Source organism: Bos indicus, chromosome 19 (assembly GCF_029378745.1).
Source record: "Bos indicus isolate NIAB-ARS_2022 breed Sahiwal x Tharparkar chromosome 19, NIAB-ARS_B.indTharparkar_mat_pri_1.0, whole genome shotgun sequence".
Lineage (NCBI taxonomy): Eukaryota > Metazoa > Chordata > Mammalia > Artiodactyla > Bovidae > Bos > Bos indicus.
In genome coordinates, this window is record NC_091778.1 from 58354838 (window position 1) to 58373571 (window position 18734).

Here is an 18734-nt window from a genome sequence, read left to right on the forward strand (position 1 = left end):
CCCTTTGCCTGCCCTTTGGAGAGCCTTCGACTTCCCAGGAGAGGAGTGCCTAGCTGTGCCGGGTGGTAGGAGACGAGGGGGAAGCCGCCGGATCTGGTCCCCTCAGGGGCCCGAGAGCAGCACAATAGCGCCTGGGGAGGCCACTCTCCAGCTCAACTGGTTGCCTGGGTAACAGCTGGGGCCAGTTTCCACCAATCCAAGGCAGAGGCTGGGTGGGGGGAGGGAGGCCAGCCGGGAAAGGGGGGCGGCCATCCCCTTGGGCTGGATCCTATATAAGGAGGAGGGATGTGCGCGCGGAGAGGTCTGGGCTCCGCCGTTCCTCCCGTGGGCTTGGGGGCAGGGTGCAAAGATGTGCAGGCTGGGCTCTGCCAAGCCTGGGTCCTGGGCCAGCTTCTGGGCCATGCTGACTTTGGTGGGCCTGGTCACTCGTGCAGGTGAGTGGGCAGTGGGCAGGGAGAAGGGGCAAGACCTTCGGGCTCCAACTGCCCACGGCCAGGAGGGGGCGGTGTCCAGCCGGCCGGGCCAGGCACAGAGTTGATTTGATCAGGCAGCTCCGTGGAGGAGGGCAGCTGGCCTCCGAGGGCAGGAGGGCTGGGCAGGCAGGCGGCTTAACCACAGGAAGACCCTTCCACTGCCCATTGTCCCTGGCAGCTGGGCCCAGGCTGGGGAGAGTGGGATCCATCAGCGTTTGGAGCCTTCACTGTGACAGCTTGGGGGATGGCGGGGCTGGAAAATAACCAGGGCTCCTCTCTTAGCCTTTCTCCCTCCCTCTATCTGCCTCTCACCCATACACAGAGGCTCTGCTTTCCTGGGAGCCTCCTCAAGAGTCCACATGGGCCCTGGGACTGTGTGTGTTGTGTGTGTGTGTGTGTGTGTATGTGTGTGTGTGTGTGTGTGTGTGTGTGTTTGCGCGCATGCACACATACACGCACGGCGGGGCGGGGAGGGGGGGCTCATCTGCTCCCCTGGACTCCTCAGTCCGTGTTCCACTTGGGGAAGCTGCTGGCGGTGCTTTCTGTCACTGAGTTTTCCATCCGTAAGCACGTGTCCCCGTCTGACCCTCACGGTGTCCCTGGAAACAGGGGAGGAGGGTCCCGCGTGCCTCGCCTGGAAGCAGGAGGATGCCAGTCCCAAGGCGCAGGTGCCTCGAGAGTCCCGTCCAGGACCCGCTCTTTCTGTGCTTTCTCGGGTCCCCCGGAAGGCCAGTGTAGACCCCTGCCTCCCAGATCAGGATCCAGGAGGGCGGCTGGGCCTGCACCACCCGCCCAGGCTGCAGCCCCCTCCCCTGCTCTGCCCCTCACCTCCCACTCAAAATGTGGGCAGATCCCCTCTGCCTTCCCAGCACCAAGCCCAGCCTCTCCCAGGGCCTTGGGAGGGCTCCTTATCACTTCCTCAGGGAGCCTGTCTCTGATTCCTGCACCTACAGGAGCCGCCACCCGTCACCGCCCTTACTGGTCACAGCCTAAAACCAGAGGCTTATTTGTGTATTTATTGCCTAAGAAGCTAAGTTGTGCTTTTATGAGTGTAAGGAGCTGGTTTGTTTTGTTCACTGTGCTGGTTTGAGCTTCCAGGGGAGTGTCTGGCTTATTGTAAGTGCTCAATAGATCATTTGTTGGGGAATGCACTGCTTTGGGCCAACTATTCTCTTCCAAGGGGTAAGGTGGGCAATTCTTCAGGAGGCGAGGGGGTGGGGACCAAGAGGTTCCTCAATCCTCGCCTAGGCGTCTGACATCATGGAGATCAGCTCTAGACATTAAATTTTTTTTTTTGGATGTGTTGGGTCTCTTGCTGTGTGGGCTTTTCTCTAGTTGCAGCAAGCAGGGGCTACTCTTCATCGAAGTGTGAGGGCTTCTCACTGCAGTGGCTTCTCTTGTTGCAGACCTCAGGCTCAGTAGTTTCAGCTCCCCGGCTCTAGAGCACAGACTCAATAGTCCTGGAGCACAGGCTTAGTTGCTCTGCGGCACGTGGGATCTTCCCGGATCAGGGATCAAACCTGTGTCTCCTGCATGGGCAGGCAGATTTTTACCACCAAGTCACCAGGGAAATCCAGCTCTGGACCTTTTGTCCCATCCTGATTCATGACCTCTCCCTGCCGGGAATCCACCCCCAGCCCCTTCCAAGAGCATCTTCTCAGGGTCTGCTCAGGTTCACGACTTTCCCTGTCTAAGATGTGCTTGTCTGCACACACATGCATCCACGCACTTCACAGGCACAAACGGGAGCACACAGCCTCCCCAGGCTTCCCCTACCCTCTGCCCACATCCAACCACAGGCATCTCCAGCTGGTCCGTCTGCAACCCCAGAAGGCTGCCCTCTCAGGCTGCTCTGTTCCTTCCTGCTGCAGCCCAGAAAGCTGATGTTGGCGGGGAGTCAGCGGGCACCTCCATCAACCACTCCCAGATGCTGCTCCAGCGCCTGCAGGAACTGCTGCGGCAGGGCAATGCCAGTGATGTGGTGTTGCGGGTGCAGGCCATGGGCACCGACGAGGTCCGAGTCTTCCATGCCCACCGCCTGCTGCTGGGACTGCAGAGTGAGCAGTTCCGGGAGCTGCTGAGTAACCAGAGCGAGGTGGTGTTGCAGGAGTCCCGGGACTGTGCTGCCGTCTTCGACAAGTTCATCAGGTGGGGAAGGATCGGGGGAAGACATCCCTTTCCACGTCCCTGGCTTCTCTACTCAAAGGGTGATGGAAGCCCTGGCTCTTAGCCCTGCCCCTTCCCTGGATGGCATTAGGATGACCATGCAACTACCTCCCTCTTCCCTCTTTGCACCAGCTTCTTGCAAAATGCAGCATGACTCCCCTGACTGAAAGCTCTGAATGGTTTGAAGTTAGTTACCAAATACTTTCAAAGCTGTTTCCAAACCTGGCCTTGAGAGCTTTTAAGGACTATAGACTTCTAGGCCCCACCCTGAATCCCGAGCTTCACATTTAGGGCTGGGCCACTGTTTCTTATTTTAATGTCTCTGTGTGGTTTTGCTGTCTGGCCAGGTTTTGAACCACAGGGCTAGGGGGCTGCTTCGTGCTAGCGTTCTGCACAGGGACACTGCCCACACTCTAGTCTGAGAAAATGACCCTGCTTTAATAGCTTAGACAAGATGGCTGCAGAATATTGGTCATTTCTTCAAACTTCCAGGCAACAGAAAGAGAGATAGCACAGAAGGACAAAAGCATCTTTCCTCTACCCCGTAACTGGGAAAGATTGAAGGAAGGAGGAGAAGGCGACGACAAAGGATGAGATACTTGGATGGCGTCACTGACTCAATGGATAAGAGTTTGAACAAGCTCCAGGAGATGGTGAAGGACAGGGAAGCCTGGCGTGCTGCAGTCTATGGGGTCGCAAAGAGTCGGACAGGACTGGCAGAGTGAACAACAATAATCTCTACCCTCAGTTCAGTTCAGTCGCTCAGTCGTGTCCGACTCTTTACAACCCCAGGAATCACAGCGCTCCGGGCCTCCCTGTCCATCACCAACTCCCAGAGTTCACTCAGACTCAGGTCCATTGAGTCAGTGATGCCATCCAGCCATCTCATCCTCTGTCGTCCCCTTCTCCTCCAGCCCCCAATCCCTCCCAGCATCAGAGTCTTTTCCAATGAGTCAACTCTTCGCATGAGGTGGCCAAAGGACTGGAGTTTCAGCTTTAGCATCAATCTCTACCCTAGTCAGTTCTATTTAACCAGCCTTTCCCCCAATCCCAGTCTGTGCCTTTGTGGACATCTCATTAGCTAGAATTTAGTCATGTGATCTAAGGGATCCTGGGAAACATCTTTTGTTCCCAGAGGCAAACAGCGAAGTTAAATGGCTTGCCCACTCTTATAGCAAGTAACTGGCGGAATATGAATCCGAACCCACACTGTACACCTGGTGAGGGTAGGAGCTACATCTTTCTTGTCCTAGCACAGAGCTCAACCACTCAGTGGGCGCTCAATATAGGAATCATCGACGTGCTCAGTCAGCTAAGTCCTGTCTGATTCTTTGGGACCCCAAGGGCTGTAGCCCACGAGGCTTATGTGTCCATGGTATTTTCCAGGCAAGAATACTGGAGGGGGTAGCCATTTCCTACTCCAGGGGATCTTCCTGACCCAGGGACAGAACCTGCGTCTCCTGTATTGGCAGGCGGATGCTTCACCACTGAGCCACCTGTGCTCAATAAATGCTTGCTTATTTCCACGTCCCACGAGAAACCGGAAAGAAGAGGCGGTGAAGTAGGATGCGCGCGGGAAGGTCCTTCTGTTGGCTCCCTTAATGACGATACTGTCTGCCCAAGGCCGGGTATCCTCGGGACTCAGGAGGCAGCGCTGGATAGGGTAACCGCAGGCCGCCCTGACCGCGCTCCATCTCTGTACCTCTCTGGCAGGTACCTCTACTGCGGAGAGCTGACCGTGCTGCTGGCACAGGCCATCCCCCTGCACCAGCTGGCCACCAAGTACCGCGTGGCCTCCTTGCAGCGGGGCGTGGCCGACTATATGCGCGCGCACCTGGCGGGCGGCGCGGGCCCGGCGGTGGGCTGGTACCACTACGCGGTGAGCACCGGGGACGAGGCCCTACGCCAGAGCTGCCTGCAGTTCCTGGCCTGGAACCTGTCGGCCGTGGCGGGGAGCGCCGAGTGGGGCGCCGTGAGCCCTGAGCTGCTGGCGCAGCTGCTTCCGCGCTCGGACCTCGTGCTGCAGGACGAGCTGGAGCTCTTCCAGGCGCTGGAGGCGTGGCTGGGCCGCGCGCGGCCGCCGCCGGCTGTGGCCGAGCGCGCGCTGCGCGCCATCCGTTACCCCATGATCCCTCCGGCTCAACTGTTCCAGCTTCAGGCGCGCTCGGCCGCCCTGGCGCGCCACGGCCCGGCGGTGGCCGACCTGCTCCTTCAGGCCTACCAGTTCCACGCCGCCTCGCCGCTGCACTACGCCAAGTTTTTCGACGTCAATGGCAGCGCCTTCCTGCCCCGCAACTACCTTGCGCCCGCCTGGGGCGCCCCGTGGGTCATCAACAACCCGGCCCGCGACGATCGCAGCACCAGCTTCCAGACGCAGCTGGGCCCAAGCGGCCACGACTCGGGCCGCCGGGTCACCTGGAACGTGCTCTTCTCGCCACGCTGGCTGCCGGTAAGCCTGCGACCTGTCTACGCGGACGCCACGGGCACAGCGCTGCCCCTCGCACGCCCCGAGGACGGCCGGCCCCGGCTGGTGGTCACGCCGGCCAGCAGCGGCGGCGACGCGGCGGGCGTGAGCTTCCAGAAGACCGTGCTGGTGGGGGCGCGCCACCACGGCCGCCTGCTGGTCCGCCACGCCTACAGCTTCCACCAGAGCAGCGAGGAGGCCGGTGACTTCCTGGCGCACGCCGACCTGCAGCGGCGCAACTCCGAGTACCTGGTGGAGAATGCCCTGCATCTCCACCTCATTGTCAAGCCCGTCTATCACACCCTCATCCGGACCCCCAAGTAGCCAGGCGGGCCAGGGTGGGAAGCTGAGCATCCCTGAGGCCTCTGGATCAGGAAAATAAAGGCCCAGTAGAGATGGTGCAGAGGGACCGGGATTGGCATGGCCAGTGGAGGTGTCTGTCCTGGCCCGCTGGGGGACCAGGCCCTAGCAGCCTGAGAGCTGGGTGGATAGAAGCCAGGTGGTGGGTGGTAGACCAGATGCCTGGTTTCAGCAGCTGCTTTCTCACTGACCTGAAAGGAAGGTTCCTGGTGCTGTGTATGTGTGTGCTCAGCGGTGTTTCAGTCTTTGCCACCTCATGTACTGTATGTAGCCTGGCAGGCTCCTCTGCCCGTGGAACTTTTCAGGCAAGAATAACTGGAGGGCAATGCCCTTTCCTCCTGCAGGGGAATCTTCCCAACCCAGGAATCGAACCCATGTCTCTTGCGTCTCCTGCATTGGCAAGTGGATTGTTTATCACCAGCACTACGTGGGAAGCCAGAGCTCTTGGTAGAATAAACCAGCGCTCGGAGCGGCAAGGGGGTGATTAAACCACCCAGTTCTGGGGGCAAAAACAGTCCAAGGAGGGCTCCACAGGTCAGGGACTCCCCATTGTTCATTACCTTTTCCCCAAGGGCCCCCGTCCCCACAGGGGACAGGGCAGGTAAAAGCATCGAGATGGTCAGGTGCACCTTGGGGGAGCTTTCTCACCTGAAACTGAGGGGCTCAGTTGAGCAGTTTCTGAGCCCTGGCTTCCTGGGGTGGGAGGGGTAAGCACAACCCTAAGTCTCTGACCTCTCCTGGGAGGGGGTCTGGGCAGAGACCTCAGAGTCCGGAGGAAAAACGCTTTCCCCCAGGAGTCTGTTGACTGGTGCTCTACAACCAGCCAGAGAAGAAGAGGGTGTGGTGGGAAGAGGGGACTTGGGTTGAATCTTAATCAGTGATGTGCTCGGTCGCTCAGCCGTGTCCGGCTCTTTGCAGCCCTGTGGACTGGAGCCCGCCAGTCCTCTACCCATGGGATTCCTCAGGCAAGAATCTGGAGTGGGTTGCCATTTCTTCCTCCAGGGGATCTTCCTGACCCAGGGATTGAACCCACATCTCTTGCATCTCCTGCATTGCAGGCAGGTTCTTTACCATTAGCACGACCCGGGGAAGGGAAGCCCAGTCTGTCAGGACCACCCCACCTTTCAGACAAGGTCTAGTTTCCGGAACAACCAACAAAACTCAAATGGGACTTTTATTGTTAACAAGCAGTTCTGGGGCAGGGGGAAGGTGGAAACGACTGCTGAGTAACAAAGCTAGATTCCTTTCCAGCCCCCAGCCACAGTAAGGGAAATGCCCGGCGGGCCCTTCCCCAGCCATCCAGCATGCCCTTGTCCCAGATGTGGGCCCAGGAGCCCTAATCCCATGAACAGTCCCTCCTTGCTCCACCCCCGCCCCACATTCCTCAGGCCAATCTGGTTGCAGATCTTAGAGAAGAGTTTCGGCAATAGGAGTCTGTGCCCAGGGAGCCCTGGGATCCAGGGCTGGGAAGCCAGGGAGCCCTGCCATCCAGGCCATGCCTCCTGGGCTCAGTTCCCCTTCCCGTTGGCACTGAAGGCACGGAAGTGTGGGGGCAGGCACCCCCATGGTTCCTGGGTCCCAGGGGCCCCAGCCTTCTGAGATCCCGAGCTCCTGACGCCGGGTCATCCCCATCTGCCCAGCCTCCGTCTCCCATTACTGCCACACCCCATCAAGCCTTGGCGGGCAGGAGGGCCGGTTCCAGGCAGGGCCCCTCAGTTGTGCCCTAATCGTCCATTTTTGCCTTGGGTGCTTGTGCCATAGGGCAGGCGGGGCATCTGAGCAACCCGTTCGGAAACATCCCCTGGGTTGGAGGGAGCAGCGACAGGGGAGGTGTCCTCGGGGCCTGCAACGGGAAGGGCCAGGAGCTCTGCTTTAAGGCATGCCTCTCCATGCCCCTCTCGTCACCCACAGTGGCTCTGAACTCCCTACGGGTACCTCCCCCCCAGAGGCCAGTCCCACTAATAGTCTTCAGGAACCCAGTTTCCAGCAAGGGGCAGCCATAGGGGCAGGGAGTTCAACCAGTCTCCTCCCTGGCCTGGCCAAGGGCTCCCCTCTCCCCATTGCTATCCCCGCCCCCCGACACTTGCTGGGACTCACCCAAGCTCTGGCACGGAGGGAGTTTGACCTTGGCCATAGGCAGCGTGGTCTTTCCCAGGGGTCTGATGGTAGGGGTCAGGTGCCCAACCACTGGCATCCTCTGTTCTTCGGTGTGATTCTCCACAGGACGGGGTCCAGCAACGTGCATCTTGGGGCGGGACAGCTGCGTTGGCTGGAGAGCCAGATGAGCTGGGAGCTGCGTGGGGATCTGATACAAGGAGATGTTGGGTTCAGTTGGGGGAAACTCCATGGAGAGTGGTGCACAGCTAGTGGTACCCTGGGGCCTCTGGAGGAGTCCAGCCTTCAGAACCTGGCAAGGAAGGGGTCCAGACACCCCCAGCTCCTGTCCCTCTAGGCTCACCCCTTGTCCTGTGACTTCAAAGGCCTGGGACTTCCGCTTCCTCTTTGCCTCCAGGGACTCCTCTCGTTTCTTTCTTGGGCTTTTCTTCTGGCCTTGCAGCGGGGGACAAGGGCCATCGCCATGACGCTCGACTGCCCGGGATGGCGCCTCGCCTGTGCTGCTGGATAGGCTGTCCTCGCTGGCGGTGTGCTGGAGGGTGGGGCTGGGCGGCCGCTTGCAGGCCAGCGGTCCGGGCGGCCGCACGTCATCAGTCTGGCCCTTCAAGTGCAGGGACAGGCTGCTCTGCTTCATGGTGGGTGCCAGCAGTTGGCGCCCCTCGGCCCCCAGGGCCTGCGAGTGGTGCCCGGCAGCCTTCCCAGTGATGATCTTGGTGTCGGCCGTGGTCTCCTTCCTCCCTGCGGCGGGACAGAGCGGCACCCACCCCGGGATAAATGCCACGTTTCCCCCCCCCTCCTGCACCTCCAACACCCCTTTCTCTGCTGCAGCTCACCCCAACTTGCAGTTTGAGAAACTTTGGGCAAGTTTCTGAGCCTTCTTTTCATCTGTAAACTGATGATGGTAAAACTAGCCTCAGTGGGTTGGGAAGTTTTTTTTTTTTTTTTTTACCATGACACACGGCATACAGGATCTTAGTTCCCTGACTGGGGATCGAACCTGCACCCACTGCAGTGGAAGTGCTGAGTCTTAACCACTGGACTGCCAGGGAAGTCCCAGGTTCTGAGGATGGATTGCTGAGATAATGAGGGTCACCTGTGGCCACAGGGTAGGGAGGATTCGGACTCTATTTGCTATTACAATTATTTCCGAGTGGGAAGTGGAGGGGGCGTGACCCCAAGTACCATGTGTTCCCCATTCTGGTTTCCAATTGTGTCCCCTGCTCTGTGTGGACAGAGCAGGTGGTTACTCTTCTCTGGGTACTGGTGCCTCTCTTTCTAGAATGATGCCTGGGTGTGTTCAGCAGAGGAGAGGGAAGGAAGGGGCTTCGGCTGGGTGCGCTGAGCTATTGAGATCATGCCAGGCTCAGGCTGATAGGGTGTCGGGGGAGGCAGGGGACACACCTTTGTGGGACAAGGGGATCTGCGACAGATTCTCGATGCTTTCAGGGGAGGAGTTGATCTGGCTGTTCAGTCCGACCTGAGGGGTGGCCTGTGAGATGAATGGGTTGGGAAAAGAAGCCATTGGACCCAGCAGGAACCCTATGTCCTCAGAGGGCTGTTTTGGAAAAGTTCCATCCCAACCACTGGATGTCTCTCCTGGGTACTCCCACCCGTGGGGCCCACTGCTCACCTCCTGTGTCACCAGGGTGCCCGCCCGGATTGGGGGTGGGGTGGGCAGACAGAAGCCCTTCGCTTGCCAGGCCCGGGAGCTGGCCTTGAACAGGTGGTTGGCTTCACTGAGGTGGGCAGAGGAGGATGGGCAGCTGTTGCCCAGGCTGGTACCATGGGGGTCCCACTGCCACCCCTCCTGAGAACTGTTGCATTGTGGGAACGAGGACCCCAAAGTCCTGGCTCCAGACCTGTGCCCCCCTCCCCTCTTTCCTGCTCCATCCTCCCTGAAGCCAGGTCTGGGCTGGCATCTCTGAGACACGGCCTGGTGGCTCAGGCGGGCTGGATGGCTGGAAGTGGTCCTCAGCTCACCTCTCAGTGCCGAGCAGAGGGAGGAAGCTTCCGTGCTGGTGCGGGGACTCGGAGTTCGGCATCTTGACGCTCTCTAGGTCAGACTCCTCCGGGGTCGGCACAGTTCCTGGGGGGCTAATCTTGGGCAAGGCGCTGTCCTGGGGAGAGGAAAGGAGGGAGAGGGGAGTCGGAAGACTTGGTCTCGGACCGAGTAAACAGCCTGGGTCACACAGGCACACAGAGTGTCTGGGGCTGTAATCTGGGCTGGGAGCCCCAGAAGACAGGGGGGCTTGTGTTCTGAGTCCCCAGGGGCCAGCCGTGGTCTGCTAGGCATCCCCAGGGGCACCGCCTGGTGGCCTGGGCTCCTGCGAGGGCATCTGGGGCCCTTAGTGATATCTCAGATGGCCAACCCTGACCTTCAGACCCTGGATGGGGACACGTGCGGGAGAAGAACACCACGGGAGGAGAGCTTGGCGAGGCTCTGTGTCGGATAAGGAGGAGGTGTCAGCTTTCTGGGGACCAGCCAGCCCGGTCCCGAGGCCAGCCTACTTGCTGGAAGGCGCCGCCTTGGGCATCAGCCCTGCCCCTAGCACAGGGGCGCATGGTGCGGCCCGGGCGCCCACCTGCAGGGCCCGAGAGGCCAGGCGGTCCATCATGGTGGCACGCTCCAGGTTGCCCTCCTCATGCTCCCGCAGGTACACTTCGCACAGCTCCTTCAGGTGCTGCGGCACGGCCAGGTTGCCGTCTGCGGTGGGGGAAGGAGAGGCAGGGCTCAGTGCGCGCTCTCGGGCCCTTAGCGGGTCGGACTCGCGGGGTAGGTAGCGCGGGGACCCTACCCTGGATGAGCTGCCGCTGGGCGCGGATGATCTCCTCGCAGAGGCTGCGGCGCTGCTCCAGGCGGCGCAGGGCCTCGCGGCGGTGGTGGAGCGCGCCGTCGCGGAGCAGGGCTTGCGACTGCATCTCGGCGTTCTCCAGCTCCAGCTCGTGCACGCGGTAGAGCAGGCCGAGCGCCTCGCGCTGCTGCTCCGAGCTGACGCGCCTCGGCAGCGTCTCCTCCAGGCGGCGGCCCCGCGCGCGCAGCTCTCGGCACCGCTGCTCCAGCGCCAGCTGGGGAGCCGAGCGGGCGGTCAGCACCAGGTGGCCGGTGAGGGGCCGCCCGCGCCCGCCGCTGAGCGGGTCCTCGCCCTTCCAAGCCCCCGGATGCTGTGCGGCCGGCTGAAGCCCCACTCCGTGGCCTGCTTTTCGAAGCTGTGTCTTGTACTCTGCACCCGGGGACTGCTCCTGAGTGACCCCTCTGTGCCCACCTTCTTGCAACCCATCCCTGAAACAGGCTCCGTGCAGTAAAGTCGCTCAGTTCTGTTCAACTCTCTGCGACCCCATGGACCGCAGCCCGCCAGGCTCCTTCTTCCATCGGATTCTCCAGGCGAGGATATTGGAGTGGGCTGCCATTTCCTTCTCCAAGGGATCTTCCGGACCCAGGGATGGAACCTCAGTCTCCCGCATTGGCGGGCGGACTCTTTACCATCTGAGCCACCAGGGAATCCAGGGAAATGAGCTCCGTGGACCAGCTCAACCGCAGCCCATCTCATGCCCTCTGGACTGGTGGACCCTGAAGCCCCCTGGTATGGCTATGCTCCAGAACAGAGAAGGGAGATCTGGAAAATCCTCATTAAAATGTTGGCTAACAGTTTTCTGAGTCTTTAATGTGTGAAAGGATTTATTTACTCTTCTCATCAACCCCACTAGGGTTGACCACTCCCATTTTAAAGATGAGTTCTTGCCTGGAGAATCCCATGGACAGAGGAGGCTGGTGGGCTATAGTCCAGGGGGTAGCAAAGAGTCGGACCCAACTGAGCAACGGAGTCCACACACACAAAGCGTTAGTCCCTCACTGGTGTCTGACTCTGTGACCCGCCAGGCTCCTCTGTCCATGGGGTTCTCCAGGAAAGAATACTGGAGGGGGTAGCCATTTCCTACTCCTGAGGATCTTCCTGACCCAGGGACAGAACCTGCGTCTCCTGAATTGGCAGGCGGATGCTTCACCACTGAGCCACCTGTGCTCAATAAATGCTTGCTTATTTCCACGTCCCACGAGAAACCGGAAAGAAGAGGCGGTGAAGTAGGATGCGCGCGGGAAGGTCCTTCTGTTGGCTCCCTTAATGACGATACTGTCTGCCCAAGGCCGGGTACCCTCGGGACTCCGGAGGCAGCGCTGGGTAGGGTAACCGCTGGCCTCCCTGACCGCGCTCCATCTCTGCACCTCTATGGCAAGTACCTCTACTGCGGAGAGCTGACCGTGCTGCTGGCACAGGCCATCCCCCTGCACCAGCTGGCCACCAAGTACCGCGTGGCCTCCTTGCAGCGGGGCGTGGCCGACTATATGCGCGCGCACCTGGCGGGCGGTGCGGGCCCGGCGGTGGGCTGGTACCACTACGCGGTGAGCACCGGGGACGAGGCCCTACGCCAGAGCTGCCTGCAGTTCCTGGCCTGGAACCTGTCGGCCGTGGCGGGGAGCGCCGAGTGGGGCGCCGTGAGCCCTGAGCTGCTGGCGCAGCTGCTTCCGCGCTAGGACCTCGTGCTGCAGGACGAGCTGGAGCTCTTCCAGGCGCTGGAGGCGTGGCTGGGCCGCGCGCGGCCGCCGCCGGCTGTGGCCGAGCGCGCGCTGCGCGCCATCAGTTACCCCATGATCCCTCCGGCTCAACTGTTCCAGCTTCAGGCGCGCTCGGCCGCCCTGGCGCGCCACGGCCCGGCGGTGGCCGACCTGCTCCTTCAGGCCTACCAGTTCCACGCCGCCTCGCCGCTGCACTACGCCAAGTTTTTCGACGTCAATGGCAGCGCCTTCCTGCCCCGCAACTACCTTGCGCCCGCCTGGGGCGCCCCTTGGGTCATCAACAACCCAGCCCGCGACGATCGCAGCACCAGCTTCCAGACGCAGCTGGGCCCAAGCGGCCACGACTCGGGCCGCCGGGTCACCTGGAACGTGCTCTTCTCGCCACGCTGGCTCCCGGTAAGCCTGCGACCTGTCTACGCGGACGCCACGGGCACACCGCTGCCCCTCGCACGCCCCGAGGACGGCCGGCCCCGGCTGGTGGTCACGCCGGCCAGCAGCGGCGGCGACGCGGCGGGCGTGAGCTTCCAGAAGACCGTGCTGGTGGGGGCGCGCCACCACGGCCGCCTGCTGGTCCGCCACGCCTACAGCTTCCACCAGAGCAGCGAGGAGGCCGGTGACTTCCTGGCGCACGCCGACCTGCAGCGGCGCAACTCCGAGTACCTGGTGGAGAATGCCCTGCATCTCCACCTCATTGTCAAGCCCGTCTATCACACCCTCATCCGGACCCCCAAGTAGCCAGGCGGGCCAGGGTGGGAAGCTGAGCATCCCTGAGGCCTCTGGATCAGGAAAATAAAGGCCCAGTAGAGATGGTGCAGAGGGACCGGGATTGGCATGGCCAGTGGAGGTGTCTGTCCTGGCCCGCTGGGGGACCAGGTGCTAGCAGCCTGAGAGCTGGGTGGATAGAAGCCAGGTGGTGGGTGGTAGACCAGATGCCTGGTTTCAGCAGCTGCTTTCTCACTGACCTGAAAGGAAGGTTCCTGGTGCTGTGTATGTGTGTGCTCAGCGGTGTTTCAGTCTTTGCCACCTCGTGTACTGTATGTAGCCTGGCAGGCTCCTCTGCCCGTGGAACTTTTCAGGCAAGAATAACTGGAGGGCAATCTGCAGGGGAATCTTCCCAACCCAGGAATCGAACCCGTGTCTCTTGCGTCTCCTGCATTGGCAAGTGGATTGTTTATCACCAGCACTACGTGGGAAGCCAGAGCTCTTGGTAGAATAAACCAGCACTCGGAGCGGCAAGGGGGTGATTAAACCACCCAGTTCTGGGGGCAAAAACAGTCCAAGGAGGGCTCCACAGGTCAGGGACTCCCCATTGTTCATTACCTTTTCCCCAAGGGCCCCCGTCCCCACAGGGGACAGGGCAGGTAAAAGCATCGAGATGGTCAGGTGCACCTTGGGGGTGCTTTCTCACCTGAAACTGAGGGGCTCAGTTGAGCAGTTTCTGAGCCCTGGCTTCCTGGGGTGGGAGGGGTAAGCACAACCCTAAGTCTCTGACCTCTCCTGGGAGGGGGTCTGGGCAGAGACCTCAGAGTCCGGAGGAAAAACGCTTTCCCCCAGGAGTCTGTTGACTGGTGCTCTACAACCAGCCGGAGAAGAAGAGGGTGTGGTGGGAAGAGGGGACTTGGGTTGAATCTTAATCAGTGATGTGCTCGGTCGCTCAGCCGTGTCCGGCTCTTTGCAGCCCCGTGGACTGGAGCCCGCCAGTCCTCTACCCATGGGATTCCTCAGGCAAGAATCTGGAGTGGGTTTCCATTTCTTCCTCCAGGGGATCTTCCTGACCCAGGGATTGAACCCACATCTCTTGCATCTCCTGCATTGCAGGCAGGTTCTTTACCATTAGCACGACCCGGGGAAGGGAAGCCCAGTCTGTCAGGACCACCCCACCTTTCAGACAAGGTCTAGTTTCCGGAACAACCAACAAAACTCAAATGGGATTTTTATTGTTAACAAGCAGTTCTGAGGCAGGGGGAAGGTGGAAACGACTGCTGAGTAACAAAGCTAGATTCCTTTCCAGCCCCCAGCCACAGTCAGGGAAATGCCCGGCAGGCCCTTCCCCAGCCATCCAGCATGCCCTTGTCCCAGATGTGGGCCCAGGAGCCCTAATCCCATGAACAGTCCCTCCTTGCTCCACCCCCGCCCCACATTCCTCAGGCCAATCTGGTTGCAGATCTTAGAGAAGAGTTTTGGCAACAGGAGTCTGTGCCCAGGGAGCCCTGGGATCCAGGGCTGGGAAGCCAGGGAGCCCTGCCATCCAGGCCATGCCTCCTGGGCTCAGTTCCCCTTCCCGTTGGCACTGAAGGCACGGAAGTGTGGGGGCAGGCACCCCCATGGTTCCTGGGTCCCAGGGGCCCCAGCCTTCTGAGATCCCGAGCTCCTGATGCCAGGTCATCCCCATCTGCCCAGCCTCCGTCTCCCATTACTGCCACACCCCATCAAGCCTTGGCGGGCAGGAGGGCCGGTTCCAGGCAGGGCCCCTCAGTTGTGCCCTAAGCGTCCATTTTTGCCTTGAGTGCTTGTGCCATAGGGCAGGCGGGGCATCCGAGCAACCCGTTCGGAAACATCCCCTGGGTTGGAGGGGGCAGCGACAGGGGAGGTGTCCTCGGGGCCTGCAACGGGAAGGGCCAGGAGCTCTGCTTTAAGGCATGCCTCTCCATGCCCCTCTCGTCACCCACAGTGGCTCTGAACTCCCTAGGGGCACCTCCCCCCCAGAGGCCTGTCCCACTAATAGTCTTCAGGAACCCAGTTTCCAGCAAGGGGCAGCCATAGGGGCAGGGAGTTCAACCAGTCTCCTCCCTGGCCTGGCCAAGGGCTCCCCTCTCCCCATTGCTATCCCCGCCCCCCGACACTTGCTGGGACTCACCCAAGCTCTGGCACGGAGGGAGTTTGACCTTGGCCATAGGCAGTGTGGTCTTTCCCAGGGGTCTGATGGTAGGGGTCAGGTGTCCAACCACTGGCATCCTCTGTTCTTCGGTGTGATTCTCCCCAGGCCGGGGTCCAGCAACGTGCATCTTGGGGCGGGACAGCTGCGTTGGCTGGAGAGCCAGATGAGCTGGGAGCTGCATGGGGATCTGATACAAGGAGAAGTTGGGTTCAGTTGGGGGACACTCCATGGAGAGTGGTGCACAGCTAGTGGTACCCTGGGGCCTCTGGAGGAGTCCAGCCTTCAGAACCCGGCAAGGAAGGGGCCCAGACACCCCCAGCTCCTGTCCCTCTAGGCTCACCCCTTGTCCTGTGACTTCAAAGGCCTGGGACCTCCGCTTCCTCTTTGCCTCCAGGGACTCCTCTCGTTTGTTTCTTGGGCTTTTCTTCTGGCCTTGCAGCGGGGGACAAGGGCCATCGCCATGACGCTCGACTGCCCGGGATGGCGCCTCGCCTGTGCTGCTGGATAGGCTGTCCTCGCTGGCGGTGTGCTGGAGGGTGGGGCTGGGCGGCCGCTTGCAGGCCAGCGGTCTCGGTGGCCACACGTCATCAGTCTCGCCCAGCGAGTGCAGGGACAGGCTGCTCTGCTTCATGGTGGGTGCCAGCAGTTGGCGCCCCTCGGCCCCCAGGGCCTGCGAGCGGTGCCGGGCAGCCTTCCCAGTGATGCTCTTGGTGTCGGCCGCGGTCTCCTTCCTCCCTGCGGCGGGACAGAGGGGCACCCACCCCAGGATCAAGGCCACATTCCGCCCCCCGCTCCTGCACCTCCAATACCCCCTTCTCTGCTGCAGCTCACCCCAACTTGCTTGCTGTTTGAGAAACTTTGGGCAAGTTTCTGAGCCTTCTTTTCATCTGTAAACTGACGATGGTAAAACCAGCCTCAGTGGGTTGGGAAGATTTTTTTTTTGACCATGACACACGGCATACAGGATCTTAGTTCCCTGACTGGGGATCGAACTTTCACCCACTGCAGTGAAGTGCTGAGTCTTAACCACTGGACTGCCAGGGAAGTCCCAGGTTCTGAAGATGGATTGCTGAGATATGAGGGTCACCTGTGGCCACAGGGTAGGGAGGATTCGGACTCTATTTGCTATTACAATTATTTCCGAGTGGGAAGTGGAGGGGGCGTGACCCCAAGTACCATGTGTTCCCCATTCTGGTTTCCAATTGTGTCCCCTGCTCTGTGTGGACAGAGCAGGTGGTTACTCTTCTCTGGGTACTGGTGCCTCTCTTTCTAGAACGATGCCTGGGTGTGTTCAGCAGAGGAGAGGGAAGGAAGGGGCTTCGGCTGGGTGCGCTGAGCTATTGAGATCATGCCAGGCTCAGGCTGATGGGGGGTGGGGGAGGCAGGGGACACACCTTTGTGGGACAAGGGGATCTCCGACAGATTCTCGATGCTTCCGGGGGAGGAGTTGATCTGGCCGTTCAGACCGACCTGAGTGGCAGCTTGTGAGATGAATGGGTTGGGAAGAGAAGCCATTGGACCCAGCAGGAACCCTATGTCCTCAGAGGGCTGTTTTGGAAAAGTTCCATCCCAACCACTGGGTGTCCCTCCCGGGTACTCCCACCCACATCCAGGGAACCGTGGGACCCACTGCTCACCTCCTGTGTCACCAGGGTGCCGGCCAGGATTGGGGGTGGGGTGGGCAGACAGGAGCCCTTCGCTTGCCAGGCCCGGGAGCTGGCCTTGAACAGGTGGTTGGCTTCACTGAGGTGGGCAGAGGAGGATGGGCAGCTGTTGCCCAGGCTGGTACCACGGGGGTCCCACTGCCACGCCTCCTTGAGAACTGTTGCATTGTGGGAACGAGGACCCCAAAGTCCTGGCTCCAGACCTGTGCCCCCCTCCCCTCTTTCCTGCTCCATCCTCCCTGGGAGGCCAGGTCTGGGCTGGCATCTCTGAGACACGGCCTGGTGGCTCAGGCGGGCTGGATGGCTGGAAGTGGTCCTCAGCTCACCTCTCAGTGCCGAGCAGAGGGAGGAAGCTTCCGTGCTGGTGCGGGGACTCGGAGTTCAGCATCTTGACGCTCTCTAGGTCAGACTCCTCCGGGGTCGGCACAGTTCCTGGGGGGCTAATCTTGGGCAAGGTGCTGTCCTGGGGAGAGGAAAGGAGGGAGAGGGGAGTCGGAAGACTTGGTCTCGGACTGAGTTAACAGCCTGGGTGACACAGGCACACAGAGTGTCTGGGGCTGTAATCTGGGCTGGGAGCCCCAGAAGACAGGGGGGCTTGTGTTCTGAGTCCCCAGGGGCCAGCCGTGGTCTGCTAGGCATCCCCAGGGGCACCGCCTGGTGGCCTGGGCTCCTGGGAGGGCATCTGGGGCCCTTAGTGATATCTCAGATGGCCAACCCTGACCTTCAGACCCTGGATGGGGACACGTGCGGGAGAAGAACACCACGGGAGGAGAGCTTGGCGAGGCTCTGTGTCGGATAAGGAGGAGGTGTCAGCTTTCTGGGGACCAGCCAGCCCGGTCCCGAGGCCAGCCTACTTGCTGGAAGGCGCCGCCTTGGGCATCAGCCCTGCCCCTAGCACAGGGGCGCACGGTGCGGCCCGGGCGCCCACCTGCAGGGCCCGAGAGGCCAGGCGGTCCATCATGGTGGCACGCTCCAGGTTGCCCTCCTCATGCTCCCGCAGGTACACTTCGTACAGCTCCTTCAGGTGCTGCGGCACGGCCAGGTTGCCGTCTAGGGTGGGGGAGCGGAGAGGCAGGGCTCAGTGCGCGCTCTCGGGCCCTTAGCGGGTCGGACTCGCGGGGTAGGTAGCGCGGGGACCCTACCCTGGATGAGCTGCCGCTGGGCGCGGATGATCTCCTCGCAGAGGCTGAGGCGCTGCTCCAGGCGGCGCAGGGCCTCGCGGCGGTGGCGGAGCGCGCCGTCGCGGAGCAGGGCTTGCGACTGCATCTCGGCCTTCTCCAGCTCCAGCTCGTGCACGCGGCAGAGCAGGCCGAGCGCCTCGCGCTGCTGCTCCGAGCTGACGCGCCGCGGCAGCGTCTCCTCCAGGCGGCGGCCCCGCGCGCGCAGCTCTCGGCACCGCTGCTCCAGCGCCAGCTGGGGAGCCGAGCGGGCCGTCAGCACCAGGTGGCTGATGAGGGGCCGCCCGCGCCCGCCGCTGAGCGGGTCCTCGCCCCTCCAAGCCCCCGGATGCTGTGCGGCCGGCTGAAGCCCCACTTCGAGGCCTGCTTTTCGAAGTAGTGTCTTGAACTCTGCACCCGGGGACTGCTCCTGAGTGACCCCTCTGTGCCCACTTATTGCAACCCATCCCTGAAACAGGCTCCGTGCAGTGCAGTCGCTCAGTTCTTTTCGACTCTTTGCGACCCCATGGACCGCAGCCCGCCAGGCTCCTTCTTCCATGGGATTCTCCAGGCGAGGACATTGGAGTGGGCTGCCATTTCTTTCTCCAAGGGATCTTCCCGACCCAGGGATCGAACCTCGGTCTCCCGCATTGGCGGGCGGACTCTTTACCATCTGAGCCACCAGGGAATCCAGGGAAATGAGCTCCGTGGACCAGCTCAACCGCAGCCCATCTCATGCCCTCTGGACTGGTGGACCCTGAAGCCCCCTGGTATGGCTATGCTCCAGAACAGAGAAGGGAGATCTGGAAAATCCTCATTAAAATGTTGGCTAACAGTTTTCTGAGTCTTTAATGTGTGAAAGGATTTATTTACTCTTCTCATCAACC

General features: G+C 61.1%; 4 protein-coding genes and 1 pseudogene across 4 annotated transcripts in view; 2 read left to right on the plus strand and 3 right to left on the minus strand.

The window, feature by feature from the left end:
- The first annotated feature begins 263 nt into the window (after positions 1-263).
- LOC109574429 (BTB/POZ domain-containing protein 17) lies at positions 264-11224 on the plus strand. The gene is made up of 3 exons (XM_019982447.2): positions 264-434; positions 2345-2621; positions 4353-11224. Exons 1-3 carry the CDS (start codon positions 350-352, stop codon positions 5425-5427), a joined length of 1437 nt encoding a protein of 478 aa, XP_019838006.2. The 5' UTR covers positions 264-349; the 3' UTR covers positions 5428-11224.
- On the minus strand, positions 6620-8322 carry LOC139177652 (kinesin-like protein KIF19). The gene is made up of 3 exons (XM_070774153.1): positions 7922-8322; positions 7561-7768; positions 6620-7306 (listed from the first exon to the last, which is right to left on the minus strand). The coding sequence occupies exons 1-3, from the start codon at positions 8210-8212 to the stop codon at positions 7176-7178; spliced, it is 630 nt and encodes a 209-aa protein (XP_070630254.1). The 5' UTR covers positions 8213-8322; the 3' UTR covers positions 6620-7175.
- On the minus strand, positions 8942-11040 carry LOC139177792 (kinesin-like protein KIF19). Its single transcript, XM_070774462.1, has 5 exons — positions 11013-11040; positions 10374-10799; positions 10161-10282; positions 9559-9695; positions 8942-9314 (listed from the first exon to the last, which is right to left on the minus strand). The coding sequence occupies exons 1-5, from the start codon at positions 11038-11040 to the stop codon at positions 8942-8944; spliced, it is 1086 nt and encodes a 361-aa protein (XP_070630563.1).
- On the plus strand, positions 11125-18682 carry LOC139177793 (BTB/POZ domain-containing protein 17 pseudogene; annotated as a pseudogene).
- KIF19 (kinesin family member 19) overlaps positions 14064-18734 on the minus strand; it is a 40797-nt gene continuing 36126 nt past the window's right edge. The window contains exons 13-20 of the mRNA XM_070774150.1: positions 17833-18103; positions 17619-17740; positions 17017-17153; positions 16664-16769; position 16558; positions 16421-16507; positions 15006-15761; positions 14064-14751 (exon numbers count right to left, since the gene is read on the minus strand). Coding sequence (XP_070630251.1) covers positions 14621-14751; positions 15006-15761; positions 16421-16507; position 16558; positions 16664-16769; positions 17017-17153; positions 17619-17740; positions 17833-18103 — 1611 coding nt within the window. The 3' untranslated portion in view covers positions 14064-14620. The remainder of the gene's footprint in view (positions 14752-15005; positions 15762-16420; positions 16508-16557; positions 16559-16663; positions 16770-17016; positions 17154-17618; positions 17741-17832; positions 18104-18734) is intronic.

Bases quoted from the DNA above. Each gene is read 5' to 3' on its own strand.
- LOC139177652 (XM_070774153.1), bottom strand. From the start codon at position 8,212: ATGAAGCAGAGCAGCCTGTCCCTGCACTTGAAGGGCCAGACTGATGAC. The intron at 7,769-7,921 runs GTGAGCCTAGAG...TCCTTGTATCAG, and splicing joins TTGAAGTCACAGGACAAGGG to ATCCCCACGCAGCTCCCAGC. The intron at 7,307-7,560 runs GTGAGTCCCAGC...TTCCCGTTGCAG, and splicing joins CCCTCCGTGCCAGAGCTTGG to GCCCCGAGGACACCTCCCCT.
- LOC139177792 (XM_070774462.1), bottom strand. From the start codon at position 11,040: ATGCGGGAGACTGAGGTTCCATCCCTGG. The intron at 10,800-11,012 runs GTCCGGAAGATC...CCCCGGGTGCAG, and splicing joins GACTGAGGTTCCATCCCTGG to AGTACAAGACACAGCTTCGA. The intron at 9,696-10,160 runs GTGGGCGCCCGG...TCCTCTCCCCAG, and splicing joins TGGCCTCTCGGGCCCTGCAG to GACAGCGCCTTGCCCAAGAT.
- LOC109574429 (XM_019982447.2), top strand. From the start codon at position 350: ATGTGCAGGCTGGGCTCTGCCAAGCCTGGGTCCTGGGCCAGCTTCTGG. The intron at 435-2,344 runs GTGAGTGGGCAG...TTCCTGCTGCAG, and splicing joins GGGCCTGGTCACTCGTGCAG to CCCAGAAAGCTGATGTTGGC. The intron at 2,622-4,352 runs GTGGGGAAGGAT...CCTCTCTGGCAG, and splicing joins GTCTTCGACAAGTTCATCAG to GTACCTCTACTGCGGAGAGC.